At 38.2% G+C, this 27021-nt stretch overlaps 2 protein-coding genes across 2 annotated transcripts; one reads left to right on the top strand and one right to left on the bottom strand.

The window, feature by feature from the left end:
• Positions 1-1681: 1681 nt before the first annotated feature.
• RAB5A (RAB5A, member RAS oncogene family) lies at positions 1682-21842 on the top strand. Its single transcript, XM_060781952.2, has 6 exons — positions 1682-1897; positions 13120-13371; positions 17313-17464; positions 18313-18435; positions 19423-19516; positions 20390-21842. The coding sequence occupies exons 2-6, from the start codon at positions 13209-13211 to the stop codon at positions 20503-20505; spliced, it is 648 nt and encodes a 215-aa protein (XP_060637935.1). The 5' UTR covers positions 1682-1897; positions 13120-13208; the 3' UTR covers positions 20506-21842.
• PP2D1 (protein phosphatase 2C like domain containing 1) lies at positions 21599-27021 on the bottom strand. The gene is made up of 2 exons (XM_060781950.2): positions 24984-27021; positions 21599-22815 (listed from the first exon to the last, which is right to left on the bottom strand). Exons 1-2 carry the CDS (start codon positions 27019-27021, stop codon positions 21938-21940), a joined length of 2916 nt encoding a protein of 971 aa, XP_060637933.2. The 3' UTR covers positions 21599-21937.

Genomic DNA, 27021 nt, shown 5'->3' with positions numbered 1-27021 from the left:
GCCAGCAAGTGACCATCACTCATAAAAACACTGAAAAACACAGCAGAAGGGATTTAAAAAGCCAACCCCCCCCCAAAAAAATTGCATTACAACACATGCACAAAACCACACATATATATATACAAACACAGATATATACAGTGTTGTGTTAGGCGATCCCTCGTAGTCCGAGGGTGGTGGTCCTCCAAGAGTGGTAACCGGAGGGGGGTGGATTCGTAGGTGGCTGTGGAGCCCTATTGTTGATCTGCATCTTCTCCCGCAGTGAGGGCATCGGTTTCCAGGTGGGAGGTGGTCCCAGTCGGGGTTGGCTTGACGCGCCTTCCTCTTGGCACGTTTTTCTCTTTTGCCCTCCATTTGTGCCTCTTCAAATTCTGCAGCACTGCTGTTCACAGCTGACCTCCAGCTGGGGTGCTCAAGGGCCAGGGCTTCCCAGTTCTCAGTGTCTATACCAGAGTTTTTAAGGTTGGCTTTGAGCCCATCTTTTAATCTCTCATATATATATATATACACACACACACACACACACACATACACACACAAAACACATACAGACTGGGCCACAGCAACGCATGGCTGGGGGCGGCTAGCAAATAAATAAATAAATAGCGAAGCAGCAGTACACCTTGGAGAAAGCTTTGTTGTTCATTCGTTCAGTCGTCTCCAACTCTTCGTGACCTCATGGACTAGCCCACGCCATAGCTCCCTGTCGGCCATCACCACCCCCAGCTCCTTCAAGGTCAGTCCAGTCACTTCAAGGATGCCATCCATCCATCTTGCCCTTGGTCGGCCCCTCTTCCTTTTGCCTTCCATTTTCCCCATCATAATTGTCTTCTCTAGGCTTTGCTGTCTCCTCATGATGTGCCAAAGTACTTCAACTTTGTCTCTAGTATCCTTCCCTCCAATGAGCAGTCGGGCTTTATTTCCTGGAGGATGGACTGGTTGGATCTTCTCGCAGTCCAAGGCACTCTCAAAACTTTCCTCCAACACCACAGTTCGAAAGCATCAATCTTCCTTCGCTCAGCCTTCCCTAAGGTCTAGCTCTCACATCCGTAGGTTACTACAGGGAATACATTAATAATATTACAATATAATGGTATAGTGCAATATAGTAATATATACTGATATTGTACTATGCTAATAATATAATATATTGCATGTATATATACCTTGTAAGCCGCTCTGAGTCCCCTTCGGGATGAGAAGGGCGGCATATAAATGCCGTAAATAAAGAAATAATAAATAAATACCATGGCTTTGACTATGCGGATCTTTGTTGCTAGTGTGATGTCTCTACTCTTTGGAGAAAGTTAGAGACCTTGTAAATCTGCAATTCCCATAATTTCCATAGCATTGAGCCATGGCAGTTATAGCGGCATCAAACTGCATTTAATTCTACACTGTAGACGCGGGTGAGGAATGACTGCACTTCAAAGGCCGGCACTCGGAAGTGCGGGCCCTTTAAGAGGAGACCGGCTCCGAAATCCCAAAGGGAGGGGGAAGAGGTTGAGACGGGAAGCGACCGCACTCCAGACTCAAGCGTTGCCTCCCTTTGGGCCCCGCCCAGCCATCCCACAATCCGTAGCGCGAGCCGGGCGCTCCTTCGGGCAAACAACGGCCTGAGGACACGTGACCGCGTTCGAAGCGGAAGTGTTCGAAGGCGGGCACGGTGACGTGGCGAGAGGCGGCGGCGCCGGAAGTGACGTGATTGTGTTTTGGTCTGGGAAGAGGAGGAGGAGGAGGCAAAGACGGAAGTTGGAGGCCGCGTTCTTTCCCCCCTCCCCCCCGTGAGGTTCGGCAAAGGCCCGCTCCCTCTTCCCCGACCGGAGCAGACGAGCCGCGGGGGCTTCTTTCTTCGCTCCTTCCGGGAGAGGAAGTGGCCGTTTCCCCTCGCAGTCAGGTATCGAGAGGAGGCGGGAGAGAGGGGACTGGGATAGGCCTTTGGGAAGCGGGCGGGCGAGCGGGGCCCTCGGCTCCCGCCTGCTCTTTTCCGCGGAGGGTGCGGCGTCGGCCACGGCTAAGTGGGCCATGGGCCGGCTTCCTTTCCACCCTCAAAATGGCGCCCCGAATTCTCCCACTTCCTCTTCTTCCCGTGTCGGCGAGCGAGGCGGGGCCGCCGCTGGGTTGAGGGGGGCCAGCGAAGCCTGGGTTTGGGGCCCAGGCGAGGGCCAGGAAGGGGACGGCGGCAATTTCCTCCTTCCTTCCTTCCTTCCTCTCACCCTCCCTAAGCTTGACTCTCCTTTCTCCAAAGAAGGAGGTCAAAGGGGGCTGTCAGTTTCCGGGGGCCCTTCCACACAGCCTTATATCCCAGAATGTCAAGGCAGAAAATCCCACATTATCTGCTTTGAACTGGAATAGATGGCAGTGTGGGCTCAGATAACCTAGTTCAAAGCAGATATTGTGGGGTTTTCTGCCTTGATATTCTGAGCTATAGGGCTGTGTGGAAGGGCCCCAGGAGACCCCAGAGACAAGAGATCCACTTTCCTTTCAGGCCTCCTATTTTAGGCTTCTGTAAACCGAGGGCCAGGAAAGGCATGTGAGGCTCCGTGGAATGAAACATCGGTGGAAATAGGGCATGTGTTTAGGCAGGACTTGTGTTTAAATGTAAAAGTTTACAGCAGAGCTTTCCAAACATTTTGATGTTGGTGCCACACTTTTTAGAGACTTGTCAGTAATGAGGAGAAATGGTTTGTATTGGTTTTATTGCTTTTATGGTTGTTTTTGCCTTACAATAATTATTGTTTTCTGTTAATTGATGTTATTGCTAGAATTGTTGTTTTCTGTTAACTGATGTTATTTGTCTTATTGTTGTTATGTGATGCGGGCATCAAATTGTGCCTTGCTTTTGTAAGCTGCCCTGAGTCCCCTCCGCGGTGAGAAGGGCAGGGTAGAAGCAACCGAAATAAATAAATAAATAAATAATTCAGTTTTACTAGCAAACCCCTGATAAGGGATATTGACACATGCATACATTGTAATTATGAAATGTGTGGGAACGCAGCATATCTTATGACAACATGTCATTTCTTGTTTAAAAAATATATGATTTATTGCTCATGTCACATAGATTCAGAGGTTTCTTCTTACGTTCACCAAACACATCCACATGCTGCAGCTGGCACACTAATGTGTCTCAACTCAGAGTTTGGAAAGCTCTGGTCTAGGGATTCTTTCAGGATTTGGTATAAAAGAGTTGACATCATACTGTAACTCTGAACATGAAAAATGCATTTTCAGAGAGTTCATGAGGTTTAATTGGTAGCTTTGAATCAAAACCCATTCTTCAGTGGTTTTTTAGGCAGTAAGCAATACGAGGAATGATCAGAGTCATGTGCAATAGATATGGATATTTGGATCGCCCATGGGCTAGGATTGTTGGATTGTGTGATTTTAATATTAATATGTTTTAAACTCCATGTTTAAAAGTTATTGCGTTTTTATATTTAATTATGTAAAGAAATTAATTATGCATGTTATTACTGTTTTATGTTAGGTTTTTATGTATGTGAGACATTGAATTTTGCTGTATATATGTTGTAAATCGCTTTGAGTCCCCCACGAGTGAGAAAAGTGGTATACAAATGAAGTAATTGCATTCTGCCATAGGGTTATCATTGCTTCTGGATTGTACTGTCTCTTCTATAACTAGTGTGTTTCTTTATCGAGAGTACCAAATTGTAGGATGACTTTTTGCTACTTCTGAACTCATGCCTCCAAGGGCAGAGTTAAATCTATATCTTGCTGTACACCAGATCTAGTTCCACTTTGTATCTTATGTTAGAAGGTGAGCAAGGACAGCTCTACTTCATACTTGGAGGAGAGATCAACAACAAATACCTAGGTTCTACAGGCAATATTTTAGGAAAGGAACTAGCAAATAAAATCATTGCCTAGGAAAATCCTATGAAATTCACAGGGTCACATACACAGTTGAAATAGTCCATCATTCAAATCTGTAGAAATGCAAAAAGGCAATGTTGGATGTTTTTTATCTTCTAAATATGATTTTCACATTTATATTTTTGTTCCTTAAAGTGTTTGGTTTGTTCGGATTTTTTTTTAAAAAAAATTAAAATATGCTCATTTCTGTTTTTACACATTTGCTGCCATTTATTAGTTGAATAAAAGCAAAACTACTTAGGAATTAATTTTTAGTCCCTATTACTTCAGAATTTCCCTGAATTGATCCATCAGTGCTGTATTATAGATTCTATTTGCTTAGTTAAAATTGATTAAATAGGACTTTTTACCTTTCAAAGCCACTTTGTGGTTTTAGTCTATTACTTTGATTTTGTCCAGCAGTCATATTGTTCCTAAAAATGATGCATATATATGACATAATTTGCTGTTGAATAAACAATTATCTGTAAAGTATCCAAAAGCTGATGTGAATTGGAATGCACATTGTCTTGTAAATCAAATGATTTTAATTGTAGTGAAACTTAACATTTCTGAGTAAATATGGTTAATGTATTAGTCTGCTAAAACCATTAAGTCAGTAATTTAAATTTAACAAATTTGTTCAATAAGGACATTATCACCCGGGCTATGACTTCACTTGTAAATAAAAACAGTAAGTCACGTGAACGTACTGTATATGTTCATGTATAAGTCAACCTCAGTTATAAATTGAGGGTAGGTTTGGCACCAGAATTATGGATTTCGATATGACCCATGGATAAGTCACGAGTCATTCCACAAAAAGGGAAAGGCAACTGCCACCTCTTGCCAGTGCTGCCATCGCTGTCATTTCCCCACCTAGGTATTACTGCAATGTTCTATTCTTTCCCCCATGCTTTCCTACATTTACATGAAACTGCTGGGCGAGGTCATCTGGAATTTTGGAGTTGAATGTCATCTCTACACAGATGACACACAACTCTACTGCTCTTTTCCACCCCATTCCAAGGAATCTCCACAGATCATGGACTGGTGCCTGGCAGCTCTGATGGACTGAATGAGGGCCAACAAGCTGAGGCTTAATCCAGACAAGACAGGTTCTCCTAGTCAGTCACGAGGACAATTGGGTTATAGGATGGCAGTCTGAACTTGATGGCGTTACACTCCCCCTGAGGACACAGGTCCGCAGTCTGGGGGTTCTTCTGGATTCAGTGCTGATGCTTGAAGGTGTCGGCGGTGACTGGTAGGGCCTAAGCACAGTTAAAACTGGTGCGCCAGCTGTGACCGTACCTCGAAAAGACTGACTTGGCCACTGATCTACACCTTAGTTACATCTAGAATGGACTACTGCAGTGCACTCTACGTGGGGCTGCCTTTGAAGACGGATTGTAAACTGCGGTTAGTGCAAAGGTCGGCAGTCAGATTGCTAACTAGGACTAGGCATAGGGAGCATACGATCTCCCTATTAAAGCAGTGGCTGCCAATAAGTTTCTGGGCCCAATTCAAAGTACAGGTTATTATCTATAAAGCCCTATACGCTTCAAGTGCAACTTGTCTTCAAGGCTGCAACTCCTCCATGAACTGGCACGGGCTCTAATATCTACCAGGGAGGCCCTCCCCTTGGTCTCACCTCCGTCTCAAACGCGATTGGTGGGGATGAAAAGGGGAGCCTTCCTGGTGGTGGTACTCCGGCTTTGGAATGCCCTCCCGAAAGGGATTAGGTTAGCTCCCAAGTTGAAATCTGAAAACATGGCTTTTCTAACAGGCCTTCAACCATGATTAGAATCTTAACTTAAATTCGAGGTATTTTGTTTCACTTTGTTTGCACTTTATGGGATTGATACTTGAATATATCCTATTTTATATCCGCAGCCACTTATATGATATTTATGTAAAATTGTTATGTAAATTTACACTGTTATTGTCTTATAGGCTCATGTACTATTGTGTTTTATGTGTGTTGCACTTTTGAGTGCTTTTGTGAGCTGCCCCGAGTCCCTTTGAGGAGATGGTGGCATGATTTTTCAGTATAATAGAATTCAAAATAGTGTTAATTACATAGGAATCTGGACCTCACAACAGGCTAACCTGACAAATGAAAGATCATTACATGTTTACGCAAACAAATCTCAGTGCAGGAGACAATGACATTATTTATTGTTTTGCCTTTTTAAAATTTTCATAGCTCACCTTATTAAAAACTACTTGTGACCCCATTTGGGATAGCAACCCATAGGTTGGGAACCATTGGTCTAAAGCAACCAAGAATCTTGTATTTTGTTCTTAAATTACTAAAAAGTATATTGGGTATCCTAGAACCTATACCAGAAAGTTCAAGTTTCAGACACAACTCTTTTCTTTTTGCAGAGGGACTGCACTTAAAGGAGGTGTAAGTGGTAGTAATTCTGTTGCTGCTTTATTTTTTTGTGAACAGGCTAATTGGTTCATCTGGATCAAGGAGAATCCTTAGTTTTCAAAATCCAGATCTACAGATGCCAGAATCCTTTGTCAACAACTGTGCTGTACAGAGTGGCCGAGAGACATGCCACTTCATCACACTAGAGAAAAAATCCACTTAAAATCTAGTTTCTGCCTCCTGCAGAATTCTTGGGTTTGTAGTTTAGTGCAGCTGTTAAAGGCTCCTCCCTAAACTACAAACCCCAGAATTCTGCAGGAGGCAGAAACCAGATTTTAAGTGGATTTTTTCTCTAGTGTGATGATGGTTATAATCTATAAACATCTGGAATAATAAGAAATTGTATTGGCTATTTACTCCCTCATTACTAAAGGTGGGGTACAACATTGTTAAAGTACATAGATACAACATAAACTAGATATAGTAAAAAAAAGAACAAAGATTAAAATACCAATACTAACAAAATATAAATTTCAGATTGATTACAATTGAATCAGTAGGCCTACCAGAAGAGATAGGTCTTTAATTACGTCTTAAATTTTGAGATCTTGTTTTGCTATCAAATCACTTTTGACAGGTCCTCCAACAGTCTTGGAGCAGCTGATGAAATTGTTCTCAGGGTGACAGTTCTCATTCAGGTTCTGGCTGGTTGGTGTAAATATCCCCCTGAGGATCTAAGTGTCTGTGGTGAATTGTACAAAAGAAGGCAATCCAGTAGGTAGCCTGGACCCAAACAATGTAGGCTTTAAACATCAAAACCAACACTTTGTATTTTCCCAGGAACCAATTGGCCAGCAGTGGAATGATTTTAGTATAGGTGTAATATGCTCACTCCTAGATGTACTCAAAGTCAATCTGACAGACATGTTTTGAACTAACTCTGCATGGTAGAGAGGTAGTCTAATGTACAGAGCATCACAGAAGTCCAAACTTGAGGTTGCCAATGTGTGCACTACCATCTTTAGGTCTTCTAATTTTAGGAAGGGGCACAGTTGGAATATCAGTAAAAGCTGGTTATAAGAACTCCTGACATCTACCTGGGCTGACATTTGGAGAATCAGATCCAGGAGCACTCTCAAGCTGTGAACACAGCATTATGGTTGACATGTGTTCAATTTGAGATTAGGACCTTTAAAGTCTGTGTCTCTGTTTTATCTGGTTTAGCAACATTTGTTTCGTTTTTTTCCTCATCCAGCCCATTACCTCCTCCAGGCATTCATTCAGAGGAGGTGCACTATCCTTAGCTTAGGCTGTTTTTGAAGTAATTGAGAAAAATATTTAGATATCATCAGCAAATTGATAGCACTCTGCTCTATGCCTCTGGAGGGTGTTTAATGCCATCTTCCGGAAATTGCCATAAACTAATCAATTTATGGCATTTTCTGAAAGATGGCATTAAAATACCATTTCTCTGTCTAGCCCAGCATAGGAAATTCTAATAGTTTATGTTCACAATTCCATTTTTTCACAGTGTTCTCAATGGCAATTGTGTTATAAAATTCCATTATCTTCTGACCAACTTTGAAGCATTCTTTTATGAGACTGCAAATTTTATCCTTGAGATTTGTAACTTTTAAGTATTTTTATCAGTGACTTCCTCTTGTTATATATACCTGTGTTGCGATTTTGTTGTTGTATGCCAATAAAGGCTATTTGTATCCTCTTCTCTCAGGACATAAACATTTAACATTTCTGGGTTACTTATGTAGATGTTAAAAGAAAATGATATGTTTTGATGAGGAATGCCTCATCTTAAAACAGATTAAAATTGACTATCCAATACCAAATTTCAAATTCAATAAATTAAAGTACAGTAGGTAGATTTTTGTTGAGAATTGCTTAGTATTTGTGCATGCCCATTGGAATTTGACATTTTTCTCAGAAAGGGTGTCTTTATGTTTTATCACATTTTTGAAACTTCAATTGGTTTTTAAAGCTGTTTCGCTATATGATCTGGTAGGGGTCTTTTTAATATCCTAATAGAGTTAAAAGGCCAGTCATTTATGTGACTTTTTGTACCTCAGTGATGTTTTATGTTGTATCCATAGGTTACAAATGGAGTTATGATATTCTGATAATAGATATTAGCAAGAAAATGCTGATTATTCAGAATAGTAAATAAAAATGATACTTTATGATGCACTACAAAATAATGAGCCAGTTATCTGTTCAGAGAATATGTAAGGGTCAGTTTTGGCAATGGTCAACCTTTGCCAAAATTGAGCAAAGATTTTTAATCTCATTGATAATGCTGCTCTGTGTATTGTTCTGACTTGTTATGCTTGAGGTTAAGCTGTAATTGTGATCAAACAAATGAGAGAAGGCACTGATTAAGATACTTAGAATTCAAGTTCTGTATAATGTTTGAAGTTAAAATGATGGCTTGTACAAATGAACTTCCCTTCAAGGGAGATTGCTGTGAATTTTCTGAATGTTTTATTAAGGTCAACGTGTAGAGAATCGAGACAGTGTGATGTAGTGGTTTGAATGTTGGCTCATGATTGTAGAGATCAGAGCTTGAATCCCCATTCAGTCACGGAAACCCACTGGCTTACTTTGGGCAAGTCAAATTCTCTCAGCCTTAGAGGAAGACAAATTTCCTCTGAAGAAATCTTGCTAAGAAACCCCACAATAGATTTGCCATGGTTTCCCCATTTGCTGGCCATGACTTGAAGAGACATAAGAACAACAGAACTGTAGTAAATATGGAGATTTTCAAACAATCATTTCTCCACAACTTGTTCCCATATACGTTGCAAGGCAGAAATAGGGATTTGCTCTTTGGTTTTCCTGATACTAGTCCTATAGTCTCTACGACACTGAACAAATTATATATTAATTTTATCCCTCTCCATATCCTAGGAGACATTCTTTACTATCCGCGAGGCATAGCTGGAAAGGATCCAAACATCCTTGGACAAGCATGGACTGAAAAACACTGAAGTTTGAGAACCCATGTTACAGAAAACTTTGAATGCCATGGAATCTGAATTATGCCAATACTTGGAAGAACTGAAGTTCAGCCAGTACTGCAACCTGAATAGTTTGAATGGTACCACCCAGGTTGTGGTATTTGCAGAACATTAGTCCTTCCAAGTATAGGTTTGCTTTGAGCGATTTTGGAAAGAAAGAACAGTTAAGTCAACATGGAGTTCTTAGATCTGTAAAGGTCTTAATTCAAAGTCGTAGGCATGAACAATTGCTCTTTTGGTGCCAGACCACTGGGATTTTCCCATAGGTGTTCTTAGTTTTGAAGCAGTCATCTGACAAATCAGTTTAAGCCTGGATCCTTTTGGTTAGTCCCATTTAAAGTGAATCTGTTAAATTCATTGTTGAACATTATTTTGACACTGATTCGGTGGATTTACTGTATTTGACATTAGCAATAGGATTTCAGCCATATTTAGATTTCCATATTGGCTCTTCGATTATGTTTATTTTGGTGTAGTAGCCTGTAGTGTGGTCTTTGATTAGTCACAATCCAAATAGAGTTTTATAGTTATTGATGTGTTTCTTGGGAGAATATTTATGGTGTGAGAAGCAGGTGTTATCTAGATCATTGCTCCTTAAACTGGGTGTCTTGCCCCCAAGTGGGGTCGTCTAAGTTCCATGTTGGGGTCACAGAAAATTTGGCAGCAGTAAAAGTCTTCTGAATGCCACTCGTTTACATAAATCTGGTAGTAACAGCATGCAGTGTTTTATTGTACTTTGCAGAACATGCTTCAGTTGTACTCTCCGGAGTCGGAGAAGACCAGAATATAAAACTTCTAAATAAATAAATAAATACTCCACAAAAAAAGGAAAAGCAACTTTTTTGCAAGACTTACAAATACTGATTTATTATCAGTAAATGATTGATTTTTATACTTATTTTATATATCTACACATCTGGGGGCACCAAAAGGGATCACAAATGGAAAAAGTTTAAGGAGCCCCATTTAGATGAATTGGGTTTTGCAAACCTACTCAATAAGAATCTGATTTGGCAGATACTTTGTACAACAGAACCGTTTAGGCTATAGAAATAATTTCATTCTTTCACATTTCTAAATAGCAATTAGAATAAGTGGAGAAGCAGCCAGAGGCTTGTTAACACCGATGCATGCAATGTGATGTCAACTTTAGTTTACTCAGGATGTAGACAGGTGGTGCTGAGTTGAGTAAGAACAGATTAATGCAGAACAGGATGCTGATCCAGTAAACTATTCTGGGCAACTTATGACTAACATTTGAATTGGATCTGCACTGCATATTTGTTTGTGAGTAAGTTGTCCTGGTTTCATCCAGATTTCCTCCATGGTAAATATGTTGGAGATTGCAGGTTTGGCTGCAAACTGTACACATAACAAAAACAACAACTTTATTTATACCCTTCCACCATCTCCCCAAGGGGATTCCGGGCGGCTTACACGAGGCCAAGCCCAGCAATACAATACATCAATATACAACAGAACACAACAATAAAATATAAAGAAATAAAATACAATACAAAAATTATTATAAATAATACAATAACACAAAGTAGAAATGCAACATTTAAAACACAGAAATCAATCACAGTGGGCAGGGCCGGTTTCAGTAGATTAAAAAATTAAAAACACTGGGTGAGACAGCAGTGTAATGTATCTGGACAGGGGATCCAGAGGATAAAGTAGGGTTTGATTGCACTAACAGGTAAAATAAAGTGCTTCCAAAGGCATTTGCAGGAATTGGTCAGGTCAGGGAATTATTGTTCATTCCTTCATTGAAGGCACACTAGAACAGCCATTATACACATTCATTTTGTGAGCACACTTACTGTGTGTGTGTGTGTTTTAAATCAGCCCCTTGGTATCCCATCCAATATCTGGAACACACCACAACTGGAGTAAAATACACATAAAAATATTTTGTGATATGGTGATGGTGAGAGGAAAGAAAAAGGGAACAGAATGGCAAAATACTCTATGCATTGTAATAGTCAAGTATGTAGACTGCTGTGTGAAGATTTAGTTTATGGTAGTTGCAATATAAGGCAGGTAAAATTCTGAAGTTATTGTAATGAAGTAGCTACAGATCTGGAATTATTTGCCACAGAGTAGAAATGGTAAATTAAAAAGGAAAGAGATTTGTTACTTCTCTTCTTGTCAGATCTCTTCCTCAGAGAGGACTATTGATAAGGCCTTTTGAGAGGACCATAGTCCTCAGTTTACAGCCACTAGTATAAAGAGGTCCCAATGCAACCCACTGCTGTTGAGCAACTTGCAGAATCCTAACAGATACTGAACTGTGATAACTAAGATTTATCTGTGCATTTTGAGATTGCTTGGCAGGCAGTCTGTATTCTCTTAGTCACAGTCTTGCTCTGGAACATGATTTACAGAGATCTAGTGATTTATTTTATCAGAACTGAGTGAACTGATGTTAGCTTGTTAAAATCACACTCATTTGCTTATTCTTTTTTCTTGTAATAGAGCCCTGCTCCTGGTTATAGATACATGTATGCTAGTTGCAGTAATATAAACGGCTGTCACAATGGGGGGAAAAGTTTGTGGGTTATCCCATCCTCAAAGAGCAGCTGTTGCTATCCAAATAGGCATTCATGTCATGAATTGAATAACTAAAAGATTTCACTGGTTTACAAGAGCTTCCTGACTTAATAAGGATGCAACTGGATGCCTTGAACTGGTGAACCATGACTGCATCTACAATATTTGACTGCAGGGCTGATGAGGGTAGCATACAACAGCTAGTATAATTATTATGTTCGAATATTTGTGGGAGAGGGGATTCAGTCCTTTCAAAGGCTCCTAATAAGCCTTCAGTTTGTGGCATAGAAATGCATGCCAAATTCATTAATTTAATAGTATATGTTGATGTTATATTTTATTGTAATAGGAATGTCAGTGAGCATCTAAGATATCTGCAAGTGTCTTTAGTGGCTGGAACAAAAGTGACAACTATAAAATGTGAATGAAGCTTACATTCTTGTTAGTATATTGACAATAAAATAAAATAAACCAGTGTGCATCTTTTCTTCAAACTTGGTCTCATAGAACTGAAATCATTTTTCAGTCCTGTTAATTGCTATAAAAGTCTTCAAGGTGAAAGCAAGTTTTTGTATATGTGCTTGCTCAACAAGAACATTACTTCCATTTACCTTGCAGGCTGTATCATTACCAAACATACAGGATCTCTTTTGACCTCCAGAGGCACATAAAAGAACTTTGGCAATGCTGGGTCAAACTAGCAAGCCTTTTCTACCCTTTTCTAGCTCCAAATGTGATACTAATCTTACATAGAGAAGCTGGGAAAACAGGGCAAGGGGTAGGCGACAGGAGCTGTAAGATTGCACTAGGCAAGTTTATCACAGCCAGCAAGAAATTCCAGACTCCTGCTTGCAGGTGTGATATAAACGCTCTTTTATATGAAGCAAGAAAGATTTTTTTTTATTCTTCACAATGCAGTCTTTTGAGAAATAATGGAATGGAATAGTTTTGCTCTTAGTACATGGTTATGAAAGTGGTAGGTTTTATAAGCATCTTTGGGCCTTGGTTTAGAAAAATGGCAGGTTATAAATTAAATAGATAAATCTGTTACCAGTGTCTAAAATTGTGATATGTCTGTATTAAGAAAATCAGGCTGTTTTTATGGTCTTCAGTGCTTTTCAAATTTTTCCTAAAGTGCTTTGTCAGTACACACTGTAAAATTTAAACCTTGATGGACTAAATCTATACTAATTTCGGAAGATAAGTGGAAAGTTTGAATTAATACATTTATGCCTGCAATCCTATCTCTAATATCTGAATTCTTTTTTTTTAATACAGGTTGGTTTGAGGTGAAGTCACATTGTGGTTCGTATTCTGAAATTTTCATTTAAAGCATCTGAAACAAGGGACTCCTTTCTAGTTTGGACATGGCCAACCGAGGAGCAGCTAGACCCAATGGTCCCAATGCTGGGAATAAAATATGTCAGTTCAAGTTAGTTCTTCTGGGAGAATCCGCAGTTGGAAAGTCAAGTCTGGTACTTCGTTTTGTAAAAGGCCAGTTTCATGAGTTTCAGGAGAGCACAATTGGAGGTGAGACAATGTGGAGCATATGCCTATATAGCAGTTCATATTTTAGCAGTAATATAATTAATAGTAAATAAGTAAATCCGATTTTGTCAGGCTTATTGACTGATTTCATTGGCTTTTGTTTTTATTAATACTGTGGAATTAGGAGAAAATTAAGCATTCTGTCCACTGTGCAGATCACTGGAGATGTTTGTGATGTAAGGGTGTTTTAAATCCTTTGTCAGTATTAAACATAAAAAACTCCACACCCCAACATGAGGCACAGAGTGTATCTACACTGTAGAATTAATACAGTTTGACATCACTTTGATTGCCAGGGCTCAATACTATGGAATTGTGTGAGTTGTAGTTTTAGAAACCTTTTAGCCTTCCCTGCTGAAGAGTGCTGGTGCGTTACAATGCTACAATTCCTTGAATTCCATAGCATTGAGGCATAGAAGCAAAAGTGATGTCAACCTGCATTCGTTCTGGAATGTAACTGTGCCCACAGAGGGAACAATGGTCACAACTATCTTTGGATTCATGTAGCAGTGTGGCTAGAAATGTGACCATGAATAAAGAGCATTAAAGTTGCTGTAAGACAAATATAAACAGATTTTTGTAGAAGATAGTTCTTTGATAAGCAAAGAAGTCTCTTAATAAGGATGCTTATATTGTATAAAGAATGTGTGCTTTTATTGCAGCTTCAGTGTATTACAAAAGGGGTTGTCCCCCTTTAGTTTACTACTGTGCTCCTGTGCAGTGGCCAGTATCTTTGGGTAGGATTCATGGGATCCTAAGCTGCTAAAGTCATGTTCAACTCTTTTAAATAGAGAAATAAGTAAAGATGGCACAATGCCCATTGTCAGGTCCTGGAACTTCTAGGAATAAAAGCCACACACAATACAGAGACACTGGAAACTTAACTTTATTATTCCTTTTACCAGAGTAGAAGAAAGACAGTTCTGCTGAGGCAGACATAATGGTGCGTTATATAGTCTCCTTCCTGCACATCCCCCTCCAACCTCTCTCAGTTCTCATAACAAAGGCCGACTGGCCTTATCAGCTGAGTCTTTCCCACTTTCCCCTCCTTCTTGCATTCCATGTCAGGTTGACCGATTCGGCCTTTTTCACACGACTGGAGTTGGCATCCTGATACCCATATTAATATTGATTGCAAGCCATTGAACCGACGTATGTTGAATACACTATTTGTTTGCCCAAATTGTAGACAAAATGTCAGTTGGCACATGTAATGAGAGATGTGATTTTCATTTTTGTTTAGCAAAATCAAATGACTGCAGCTAGTATCCTACCAGAATACAAGAGATCACCAAGTAGAAATTTGTTTTGGGAGAAGAACACATATCTAAAAATAACCAGGAGCCAATTATAATTATTGTGCTAAAAAGTTCAAGAGTCTTTAGTTCTGCAAATGAATTGTTGCTTTTCTTAAACTAAAACCTTCCTTGTATTTCTTCTCACTCTCCCTCCAAAGCAGTTGCATTGATGTATTGGAAAGTGGCATTAGACTCAAAACAAGCAGGTTTGAAAATTGGGGGAAAGAACATGAACAGTTAAACATATGCGGATGACACCATATTAGTTGCAGAAACTAGCAACAATTTAGAATGACCACTGATGGGAGTTAAGAAAGAAAATCCAAAAGCAGTGTTACAGCTGATTATTAAGACAAAAGTAATGTTCATAAGTCATCTATATAACTTTAAATTAAGTAATGAAAGACATTGAAATAGTTAGGTTTTTTACACTTTGTTTTAATTTTTAATCAAAATAGAGATTGCAGTCAAGAAATTGATATATGACTAAGACTTTGAAGGCAGTCTTGAAGGAATCAAATTCAATCCTCAAGTATAGAAACATATCACTAAATACCCAAATCATAATTATCCATTCACATAGGGTTTTTTTTATTTCTCTGTGTGGTTATGCAAGCTAGATAGTGAATAAAATCAACTAATTTAAGTGTAGTGCTGGAGAATACCTTCTGTGGATATCATGGAGTGCTGAAAAAAAATATGATAAGGTCTTAGAGCAAATCAAGCCTGGAAGTAAAGATGACTAAACAGAGATTGTTGTACTTCAACTGTATCATGAAACAAAGTGGCTCATTGGGGAAAAAATGATAATGCTGGGTGAAGTGGAAGACAGTAATAAAAGAGGAAGGTTGCACTGCAGGTTGATTGATTCAGTCATGGAAATCATGGTTCTGAGTTCACAAGATCTGAGTTTAGGACCAGGATTCTTAAAATGCAGTCACCATGAGTCACTTGACATGATGGTGAATAACAACAGAAATTCACAGTTGCAACATAATAAGCAGTTAAGAGGTTGGCAAATTCCTGGAGTCAATTTTTAAACTCTGAAACCCACTGCAGGCCAAAGTGGTTCCCTGAACAACATTGAAAGACACCAGAAGTTAATTTCCAGATTTGTAAACCAGAATTTACAAGGTCCCGCTGCCCTAGAAGTAATTCCTAAGGAGTATAAACTCTTCAAGAAAAACTGGTCTACTGCCAAAGATGCAGCTTTGTTGCATTTTATGCTGAAATCATTTCCTTGTAATATACCGTGAAAAAGCAAGGCCCATCTACCTTTTCTTAGTTCTGCCTGTTTGTACCTAGAACACTATACTGAAACATTAAAACATTCATAATCTGGGCCTCTCAAGATGTTTAGAACTGTTACTATTTCATCCCTCGTGTTTCATAATGAATGGGACTCGTGGCCTTGAAATTGAAGTTTAATTCTACATTAAATAGCCAGGTTCCTCACTGGAGTGGGGTACAGGGAGAGTACAGCTCCTCTGTTACGCCAGCTCCACTGGCTGCCCATTAGCTTCCAAGCACAATTTGAAGTGCTGACTTTAGCCTATAAAGCCTTAAACGGTTCTGGCCCAGTTTACCTGTCCGAACACATCTCCCTCCACGAACCATCAAGGACCTTAAGATCGCCCAGAGAGACCCTGTTCTTGGTCCCACTGCCTTCGTGGTCACGTTTGGTGGGGACGAGAGACAGGGCCTTCTCCGTGGTGGCTTCTCAGCTGTGGAACTCCCTAATGAGATCAGATCCTCCCCCTTCTTCCTGACCTTCCGGAAGAAGCTCAAATCTTGGATGTGGGATCAAGTCTTTGCAGAATAGACTGATTTGCTGGGAAATACAATGTTTTAATGGACAACAATGGGCTGTTTTTAGGATGGTGATTTGAACTGGCGAACTGTTTTAATGCAATGTATATTTATATCTGTCTTAATTTGTAGTAACCATTTTATTCTATGTTTTATTTTCTGTTGGCATTGAATAGTGCCGGTTGGTAGCTGTCCTGAGTCCCTTTTCGGAGGTTGAGAAGGATGGGATATAACTGTTCCAAATAAATAAATAAATGAATGAATGAATGAATGAATGAATGACTGAACTGCTTAGCTAACACTTTTTCATACTTTTTCATTGATTGCTTTTGTGTTCGAATATTCTTGAATGTAAATAGTCTCCCTACATCCCAAACTCTCTCAGTTTAGATGTTCTACAAATTGTAGGGTTTTTCAAAAAATGTTTTGGCTGTATTTCATTGAATTGGATCCAGCCTCAATTATGTTTTGCTTTGACCTATTAAAAAACACTTTTTAGGGCAAGCTGCAATCTCTCAGCTTCAGAAGAAGCCAAATGCAGCCCCCATTTGAAGAACTCTTGCCAAGAAAACTCTGTGATAGGTTTGTGTTAATGTAAGTTAGACATAACTTTCAATAACAGCAAATATAAAAGTTAGCCATTGCCAAAATATCTTCCCATAGTCCTTAAGATGCTTAATATTTTGGAATTAATTGTACAGGTCTGTTTCTTATATTAATTGCGTTCTTGCTGATATATCCTAATAGAAACAAGAATCCTAAACATGTTAGACCATATACAGAACTACAAGTCTCGTTGTTTCTTCTCCTCTTTAGCTGCTTTTCTAACACAGACTGTATGTCTTGATGACACAACAGTAAAGTTTGAAATTTGGGATACAGCTGGTCAAGAAAGATACCACAGTTTGGCACCAATGTATTACAGAGGAGCACAAGCAGCTATAGTTGTTTATGATATTACCAATGAGGTAAGTAAAGTTAGTCATGGTATAACAGAAGAGGTACATGTTTTAAAAGCAGTATGTTGATAAGTAACCTTCAAAGTTATTTTCCTTGTAGCTAGTCCCAGTTAGCAATCTGCCTGCAGGATTTTAGACCCAGTGTAATTTCATGTAGAGATTACAGTTTTTAAAAAAGCATTTTATCAAGACATGTCACAATGGCTAGATCTGCCTCTGCAGGAACTAGTGCTGTTTCCATCCCAGTTTTGCTTTGCTGTAGACAGCAAGAAATACATTACCTAATAAAGCATTGTCTGAAGAATCCAAACTTTATTCAATTTCAAAAGGCTCTGAGAGAAGAATTTTGACATGTTTACATTGGAAGAGATGTACCTGGAAATCATGACAAAAAGGCTTTGTACAACTTGGCACAGAGGTAGACGGGATCATGTAAGAGCAGGGAATCTTTGAATCCCCCAGTATCAAGCTGTTTAATACTGAACTAGATTGGGGTTTGGGTTGGGTTCAGAAACACAAAGATTGAGTCCAGACCCAATTGCATAATGCTGCCTGCTTCAAATGAGGAACTTAATTAGCAACCTAGCAGCAACATTCTGAGCCTCTGCTCTTTTAAGAAGGTGACATACAAGACTAATGGAGATTCATGTCTCAACAGTCATCAGTGATTCCAAGCAAACCTCCACTGATGTGAAGATTTTCTTGTTCCAAGTAAATATATTTACAGTTCAGTGGTTTGTGAACTTAGGTGTTCCTGTATCAAAAGATAAATAATTATGTTGAAATGTAATTTGTGGGCAGTGGATTTTTAAAAAAATATATGAGTCTTGTTTTTTTTCTATTTAAACAATTGACAGGAATCTTTTGCAAGAGCAAAGAATTGGGTAAAAGAACTCCAGAGGCAAGCAAGTCCTAACATTGTAATAGCTTTAGCTGGAAATAAAGCTGATCTAGCTAACAAAAGGGCTGTAGATTTTCAGGTGAGTTTTGGATCTTATATTTGATTTCACACCCTACGTTTGCTAGAATATTACATAGATCTGTATAGTTTGCTTGTTATTGTTTTAAGACTTTGTCAGAATTGTTCTTTATGTTATAAATTAGTTTTCCTAAAAGTGCCACTTTTTTTTTTTAAAAAAAGTGAATTAAAGAAGCTGAAAAATGGGGTATTTTGAGAGTTCATTCTACCACACCCTCACTGTCTTATAAGCAGAATGACCCAGTTTCTGACTGCTGTGAGAAGCCTATTTTCAGCAAGTATCATCTACAGTATCTGACCACTGATTGAAGTTAGGGATGAAGAAAGACTTCTTTTATCCACACACTAGTTCTGTTTGGATCATTGCGTTCTACAGTTTAACTGACTAGTTGAGCTCTAAAGAGACATGGAAGGAAAGTATGTGGACTACAGCTTTTGCATTTTAGTTCAGTAAACAAGGAAGTATAAATTATTATTAAGAAAGTATACAGGAAATTGAGATGAACATGGTCATGGCCAAGTTGAATGTTTGTCAGATTTGCAGCAACTTGTGAACTTCCTTGAAGCTATTACTCTTCTGATTTGTTCCCTTCTTTATTTCTTATTAACTGGTATTAAACAAATTTGCTAAATTTTATGAAATTTTCAGCATGATAACCTTTTGCTCTCCTTGATCGTAAAATCCCTTAGCAGTCTAAATATTTGATGATTAAATTTATGATCCTATAAATCATTGCCACACATGCTGTATGCTTCTTTTTCTAAGTAGTAATTTTTAGTTCATGAGAACCATCAATGAGTGATTTATGAAATGTTTGTGTTGGTACTGACTTGCACATAAGGCTTTGCTAAATTTCCTGGAGGTTGGCTTTTATGTTGGATGGTCTTATCAAGTTTAAGGTTGTTAAACAGCGTCATTTGAAGTTACAAAGTGTTCTATAATCTAGTACTACAAGAAGCACAATAAATCAGTTTGCTTAACTTACAGGATGCGCAATCTTATGCAGATGACAACAGTTTATTGTTCATGGAGACATCAGCTAAAACATCAATGAATGTAAATGAAATATTCATGGCAATTGGTGAGTAAACCTTTTAAATAAAAAACAACAAAAAGCAACATATACTTTGCTTTTACTGTTGTGTCATTTATTAGGGCAATCAAAAAGCACAAAATACATCACGTCGACTTTCAGAGCACACTAATGTCTCCATCAGACATACAGTAAAATCATTTATTGGGAGGAGTGGTGATGTCAGTGTCATTGATATGCACTTTCCTTAGTATGTTTAATAGGTCTTAAGATAGTCTTTCCATTGGTGTCTTCTGAAGAACTGTGGGAAACACCTATATGCATTCTAACTGCATAGCAGTTAGCACAAGGCAGCCTTTCTGAGCACTTTGTGCAGATTAAAAGAGCAAGAAGATTAACTAGAAGAGTAAAGGATAAATTGATGTGTATGTATATAAAGTATACAGCCACAGCTCATTATTGAAGCTTCTGACAACAAAGCTTCTTTTCATAAAGGCCTTTGTGTACACATGACTAGAAATTGGTGTCTTCCCATTTGATGGGAGAGAAAAGCCTCCCAGTGGTGCCAGCCCACCCTCCAGGCTTGAAGCTGTAGTGATGAATGAACTGCTTATCGGTACTGACAGATTGGATGGGAGAACAACTCTTTAGGTTGCTTTTTTTTTAATGGTAGAGAAACAGACAGCAAGTGGCTGTGGCGTATTTTCAGAACCCCCTCATTTGGTTACAGGTTAACTATTTGTATGCATGTTTTCAGTGACTCAGCTTGAATCCTTTAAGAGAAGCTCTGGATAACTGTATTTCTTTATTAGATTACTATAGGGAAATCCTACGTGTAGTATCTAACTCATCAGATTTATGAAAATTAAATATGCACATATAGATATTGGATACTAATTTTAGACTTTTGTTTTCTTGTAGCTAAAAAGTTGCCGAAGAATGAACCACAGAATACAGGGGCCAATTCTGTTAGAGGACGAGGGGTAGACCTTACTGAACCAACACAACAAACCAAGAGTCAATGCTGTAGCAACTAAACTTTCAGCTGCTTTAAACTGTCTTGAATATTCTTCTGCTTCCTAACTTGTTAATAACAATGGAATTTGGAGTGTTTAACCTGGCCCAATACAGCTTCCAAAATCGAAGAGACTTATGAAATAGTCATTTCTAATACAGAATGATTTTGTCCTAATTTTTAATAACATGCATGTATCACTGGCTGTTAAGTTTCAGGCAAAGGAGGGAAGGGAAAGGAAGCTGGATAGACCTGGCTTCAGTTGAAAGGTTTATAAATTGTAATACATGTCATTAGGGATAGAGACTGAACTACTCCATGGATCTGCAGCTAACCAGTTAGTTCCTTAAGCTTGGTTACTGTTAAAGTATAATGAACAGAACTGGGATTCTCCATTTGTGGTATGGAAAAAAAACATAACTATAACACACCTGAAGATCCTATAAGCTTATTCACAGTATTTATGCAAACTGTTGTTTATGTGGGTATCTACCATTTAAATATACATTCCACATTTTCATAATTTAACTGAAATATGTGCAGCATTAACAATTTTATTGATCCTGTGCTTGCGGAAACAATTGGTTTTTAGTTGTTACACTATATGTAAATTTGTCAGCCCAGTTTAAAGTTAAAAAATCAAGTTTAATTCAATTTTTTGTTTATAATACAAGATGACCAATGAATTCAACTCGTAATGCAACAAAGATTCATTCTTTAGAAATTGTCAATCCATGTACAACAAAAACTACGTATCTGATTTTGTTTTTAATCACTGTTGATCATAACACAATTATATTTCCCCTAAGAATAAAACAAGTCAGTGCACTAACAATTATGTACATTCAACTTGATTTTAAATTGGAATATTAATGTACTGTAAATAGGGTACTGCATTGTAGTCTACATCTGTTTAATACTCTGTACTATTTAAGAGTTGCTTAAAAGTATACAATATGTACAGTTACTTTAAAGAGCTAACATTTCTTTTCCCCACAACTTGAGGGGATTAAGTTCTTCCTTCATGGCTAGAACAGTAATAAATGATGCTCCTGTACCTGTAACATAAGTACTACTGTCTGTCTGTAATGAATTCTGCAACTTTGTTTTCCAAAGTCCATTTTATTTTGATCTGTCCAGTATATTGCACTAATTCTTTAGTTATTTTCATTATATGAAATTTACCAAGTGTCAGAGAAGATGATTTAATCTATTTAAATGTTGAACTGCTAGCAGAAACTTACTTGTGCAGATTGTAAATTTGCAGTCATTTGGGCTTAGCAAGGAAAATGACAGTTCACCAGTGTTTAGTTTTATATTGAGGTGCTCAGGTTTGAATAAAGTGGTATAAAATGGAAACTATTGTAATTAGTCTTCTTAACATCATTTTAAAAAATATTGTCAGTTTTTTAAAGCATAAGGGAATTGACAGCGACTTTTCAATCTCATAAATATTATAAATTATAGGTAGGTATCTTATCACATCCATTTAAGAGTACAACAAAAACAGTAATATTATCTCTGGAACCTGCTTTTAGTGCAGCTGTTACAAGGTGCTTGCTAATATATTTCGCTGCAAGATCATAAAATGTCCTAGAATTTCCTTCCGAATCTTTTGATATTTGTGAAGATTCATCACTTTTGTCATCACGTATTTTACTTGGAGCTCCAGATCCTACTCCATTCCTTACTCTTTCTGTTGTATCTTCAGAAGATGATAGACTGATAGAAGGTGGTTCTAAAGAGCTTTCTGATTCTTCATCTTCTGAATTTGTTACATAAACTCTTGACTGAATTGGTGTTTTCTCTCTTGTGACACTGTTTATTGGGGGCAATGGCACATTATTTTGGCTGAATGTTTTATCTCTGTCTTCGAAAAAATCTTCATTTGAATACCATAAATAGAATTCATCCTCCATGTCCCTCAATGGAAACTTTGAAATTTTGGCCCTGCGGATTTTCTTTAGTTGTTGTTGGTGATACTTTTGCAAATAAGCTGAAAACATTGTTAAAGTTAACAGTACTACTTCCCTTCTATCTAGAACTTCCCAAAGTCCATTGGTAGCTAAAATAAGAAACTGACACGAGTCATCAACAGGAAAGGAGATTGTATGTGGTACAGGAATAACTGTTTTTTTCAACTGAGGGTTTCCATGGTGGCCCAGACCACGAGTATTTTTGGTAAGTCCCTCTATCAATCCCTTGGGTTCATTACTGCTGATTTGTCCATCATTCCGAATAACACGTATCTTTTCCTTTCTAGAGTAAGTGGTGTGTTCTTTAGTAAGCCAATAACTCTCCCCGTTTTTGCATAAAACTGCATGAACATTACCTAAATTTAAAAAAATGTAGAGTAACAATTTTAAGAATTTGTTCAAAGGGTTCAAATGATAAAACAGTTTTCCCCTGCTAGAAATAAAAAAATCCACATTTCATAAAAGAGCTCTTTTGCACATTCATGTGCAGAGCTACTATATTATATAATTCCTAAACATTCTTGTATAGATGTGTAGCTCTTACCTGACACTCTATATAATTTACTTACCTTTCTTTTGTGCTTCTAGATTATGTACTATATTAATTGTGCTTTGCAATATATTTATCCATAGGCTGGAACTAGAGTTTTGTGGGCATACTGAGCTATTGCCTGGAATGGGAGACCTGTTTGCCTTTTCCCCTTTCTTTCTCTCTGATTCTTTCTAACAGAACACATGAGGTTGACAACCACATAACTGGCACCAAAATGATCATTGAGAAAAAGGTGACTGTCTCTCCACCTGTTTTGTTTGCTTCACTCGATACAGTCCCCTGACGACTGAATATTCCCAGTGGCTATGAGAAAGCACAGAATTATTGCTGTGAAATTAGGACTTCATCACACACAATAAAATCAGTGTTCCTACACATTTAAGAAACTGCTACCGACAGCCCATCACATGACACAAGCCCATACTATGTGTTTCAGGTATTTCGCCATTCCTAAAGTGTGGTTTTTTTCTATGCTTCCTGAGTTGATTTGCAATAGATTTCTTTTTTAATTCCCTGCATAGAGATTTGTAAAAACATGAAATTTAACATGTGATGGGGATTCCCCATGGTCCGCTTGTAAAAACAGTGACGTCGTTCTGGAGGGAAGAGCTAAGATGGGCAGCATAGAATCCTTTCTTCCACCATAATTTTTAGAACCAAGGAGGAAGGAACGATAATTTATACCTTTTAACAATGTAAATTCAATAGTTACATTTTGAATTGAGAGGTATCTGCACTTACAAATTGTAATGCAGAATAATATAGAATCGAAGAAATCACGCTTAATGTTTTCACATTAAAAAGTACTTCTGCGAGAACAAACGCAGGACTTCTTCAAGTAAAAAAAATTGGGCTGGAGGACCTATAAACACCTAGAGAACATATATCATAACATCGATCTCAAGCAAGTTGTATGGACAAAATTGGTCAAGTTCCTGTTGGCATGTTAATCAAAAGTTCCATAAGAAACATCAGCTACAGTACAGTCTCACTTATCCGACATAAACGGGCCGGCAGAACATTGGAAAAGTGAAATGTTGGATAATGAGGGATTAAGGAAAAGCCTATTAAATGTCAAATTACGTTATGATTTTACAAATTAAGCACCAAAACATCACGTTTTACAACGAATCGACAGAAAAAGCAGTTCAGTGCACAGTAACATTACATAGTAATTACTGTATTTACGAATTTAGCATCAAAACAGACGGGGGTTCTTTCTTTCTCCCACCCTGGACATTATTCTGGGCAGGAGGCAGACTGTGTCGGATAATACAGAACGTTGGATGAGCGAAGGTTGGATAAGTGAGGCTCTACTTTATATGTAAACTAGCTAGCTACTAGCTAGGTTGATATTCATTAAGGTGCATATGATAGTTCTTCTATCTACTCAGCTATATAATACGTCTTGAGCATCCCCAGTCATGAAGAGAAAATTGTAAACATAAGCTTTTAGATTTATGTTGAAAACATTATCTGATTTGTAGCTTCCCAGTTGGTGCTTAAGATTTGTTTCATTTGGCTGCTATGTCCCTTTTTCCAACCCATACTCACTCTAGTTGGTGTTTTTGTTGTTGGTTTTTTTTAATTGTAAGAAAGTTGCTTCCAATTTAGGTGGAGAACATTTTTACTTTCCTACTCCAAGTATGCATTTCATACAGCATTAAAACAGGTAGTTGTACACTGTTTCTAGGGGGTGTGATTTTCATCTAGGTATGTAAAACCTGTTGTTTTACAATAATAATAAAATAATAATAATGGAAAAAGAATCTTGACATTCCTGATCAGGGTTGATTCAGAACAATCCTATTCAGCTAAATCTTCCTATATTTTAAGCTATAATATATGGAATCACTATTCTTATATTTTATCATGGCTACTGAAGACATTGAACTAAATTGTAAATAGCTACTGCATTTTTTAAAACAGTACGCCGAAACAGATAGGATAATAGAGGAATTGCATACATACCAATGTTAGCAATATGAATGACTCCAGCACTTGGTTCATCTGAACGTTGAATGTTTTCAAGTGGATCTACTTCTTGAGTTTCATCTTTCTGATTTATGCTCTGCTCAACTTCTGCCTTTGTCATTTGCTTCTTTATTTCCCATGTCTCTTCTTGCAGCTCATCCATGGTGCTTTGCTCAGTTTCTCTGACTGTCAATTCAGTCTGTTCTTCTTCCTCCTGTGGAATGACATCTTGCTCTTTTTTAATGGCATTCATTTTTTCAGCTGACTCCATTCTTGGTTGCTCCATGATAATGCTCCTTGTCCCTTGTTCGATGTTACTTGTTCTATTTCCTTTGATTATCCTTTCAGGCAGTTCCTCCTCCTGTTGTACAACATTGTGATTCTCTGCATGCTCAGTCATTCTTTCATTTGGTTCCTCTCTTTGATAATCTGTGATACTGCCTCTCCCTTGTCCTGTGTTGCTTTTTGTCATTGCTCCAGTTATTTCCGACAACTCCTCTTCCGTTGGTGTAATATATTTTTCCTTTTTGTCATTCATATTTTCAGGTGGCTCTTCTCTTTGCATTTCTATGATTTCACCCAAACCTTTTTCAATGCTGCTTTTTCTGTTCTCTCTACTAATTTCTTTTGGCAGTTCTTTCTCTTCTTGTATCTGTTCTTGTTGTATCTGTTCTTCCTCTTCATTCTTTCTCTCAATTGTTTTCTCACTCTGCTGTTCTGTGGTGCCGCCTATCTCTTCTCCTGTGTTGCTTTCCTTCTGTGTTCCAAGTATCCTTTCAGACAACTCTTCCTGTAGTATATTTTCTTCCTTCTTGGCATTCATGTTTCCAGGTGGCTCATCTCTTTCCATTTCTATGATTTTACCCATATCGTATTCAGTGCTAGAGTTCTCTCCACACATCTCTTTTGGCAGTTTTTTCTCTCCTTGTATGCTGATCTGTTCCTCCTCATTCCTGCTCTCAATTAGCTCTTCTCTCTGCTCTTCTGTGGTGCTGCCTGCCTCTTCTCCTATGTTACTTTTTCTCTTTGCTCCTTTGATCCTTACAGGCAACTCTTCTTCCTGTTCTGTGGCACATGGTTGCTTTTCATGTATTAGTGTTTCAGAACTTTTCTCTCCATCTTCATCTTGTTTTTGCTTTGTATTGCTTATTGTTTCCACTAAACAAGTAACGGCTGTGCAGCTACTCCAACGAACTCTTGATGTTTCATTTCTCCCAAGCCGCAAAAGTCTGTCCATGCGCCAGAAAGACTTTGCGTATGCTCTGTGAACCCATTCATGAGTCTTAGGGCTAAATCTCTTTCTCTTGACACTTCTAGCAGTAAAAATAAGCTCTCTTAGTTTGTAATCTGCCCTAAAGATGGTGCAAAATGAATTCAGCACTTTTCTTTCAGCTTGACTCACTTCATAGGAGGAGTCTCCACGAGAAAGCTGGTCAAGAAGTAAGAGAGGAAATTCAGCGGACGTTGTCTGAGCAGCAGAAATTCCATTGGCACCATCAAAGAGTCCAAGAAAGCATGTGTCTTTCCTGTTTCCATAATTGTCTATCACAACAAATACATCTTCCAAATCTTGATGCCAAATAGCATTTTTGTCTTGACAAATTGCTATGGCTTTTATCAGTGGGTTGCTTACTACTTTAATTTGCACAGAACTTTGTGCAACACTCTTGATGCAAAAATATGGAGTATTCTTGATGGTTTCCTTGAGGAAATCATATGAACAGCCAATTTTCTCTATCTCTCTTTCAGGGTACTTAGCAATCTTTTTCATTCTCAAGATTAAGTGGTTTCTCTGGAGGTTTGTTTTCTTTATGTCTATGGGATCTATCCATGGTCGCCGATGTCCAAGTACAGCCTTAGCCTGGTGGGCTTTCTTATGGTGAAAAAGATGGCTAATGTGTACCGGTTCATCACATATGGAGCAAAGTACTGTAATGTCAAGGTCATCAACTTTTCTGAAATCAATATTAACCACCTCTGCAGATTTCTCAGTTTTGTAAGATTTAGACTTCTGTGATCCTGTTTTGTATGACAT

This window comes from Anolis sagrei, chromosome 6 (genome assembly GCF_037176765.1).
Source record: "Anolis sagrei isolate rAnoSag1 chromosome 6, rAnoSag1.mat, whole genome shotgun sequence".
In the NCBI taxonomy this organism is placed as follows: domain Eukaryota; kingdom Metazoa; phylum Chordata; class Lepidosauria; order Squamata; family Dactyloidae; genus Anolis; species Anolis sagrei.
The sequence above is the reverse complement of the archived record's forward strand: the minus strand, read 5'-3'. Positions and strand labels throughout refer to the sequence as shown.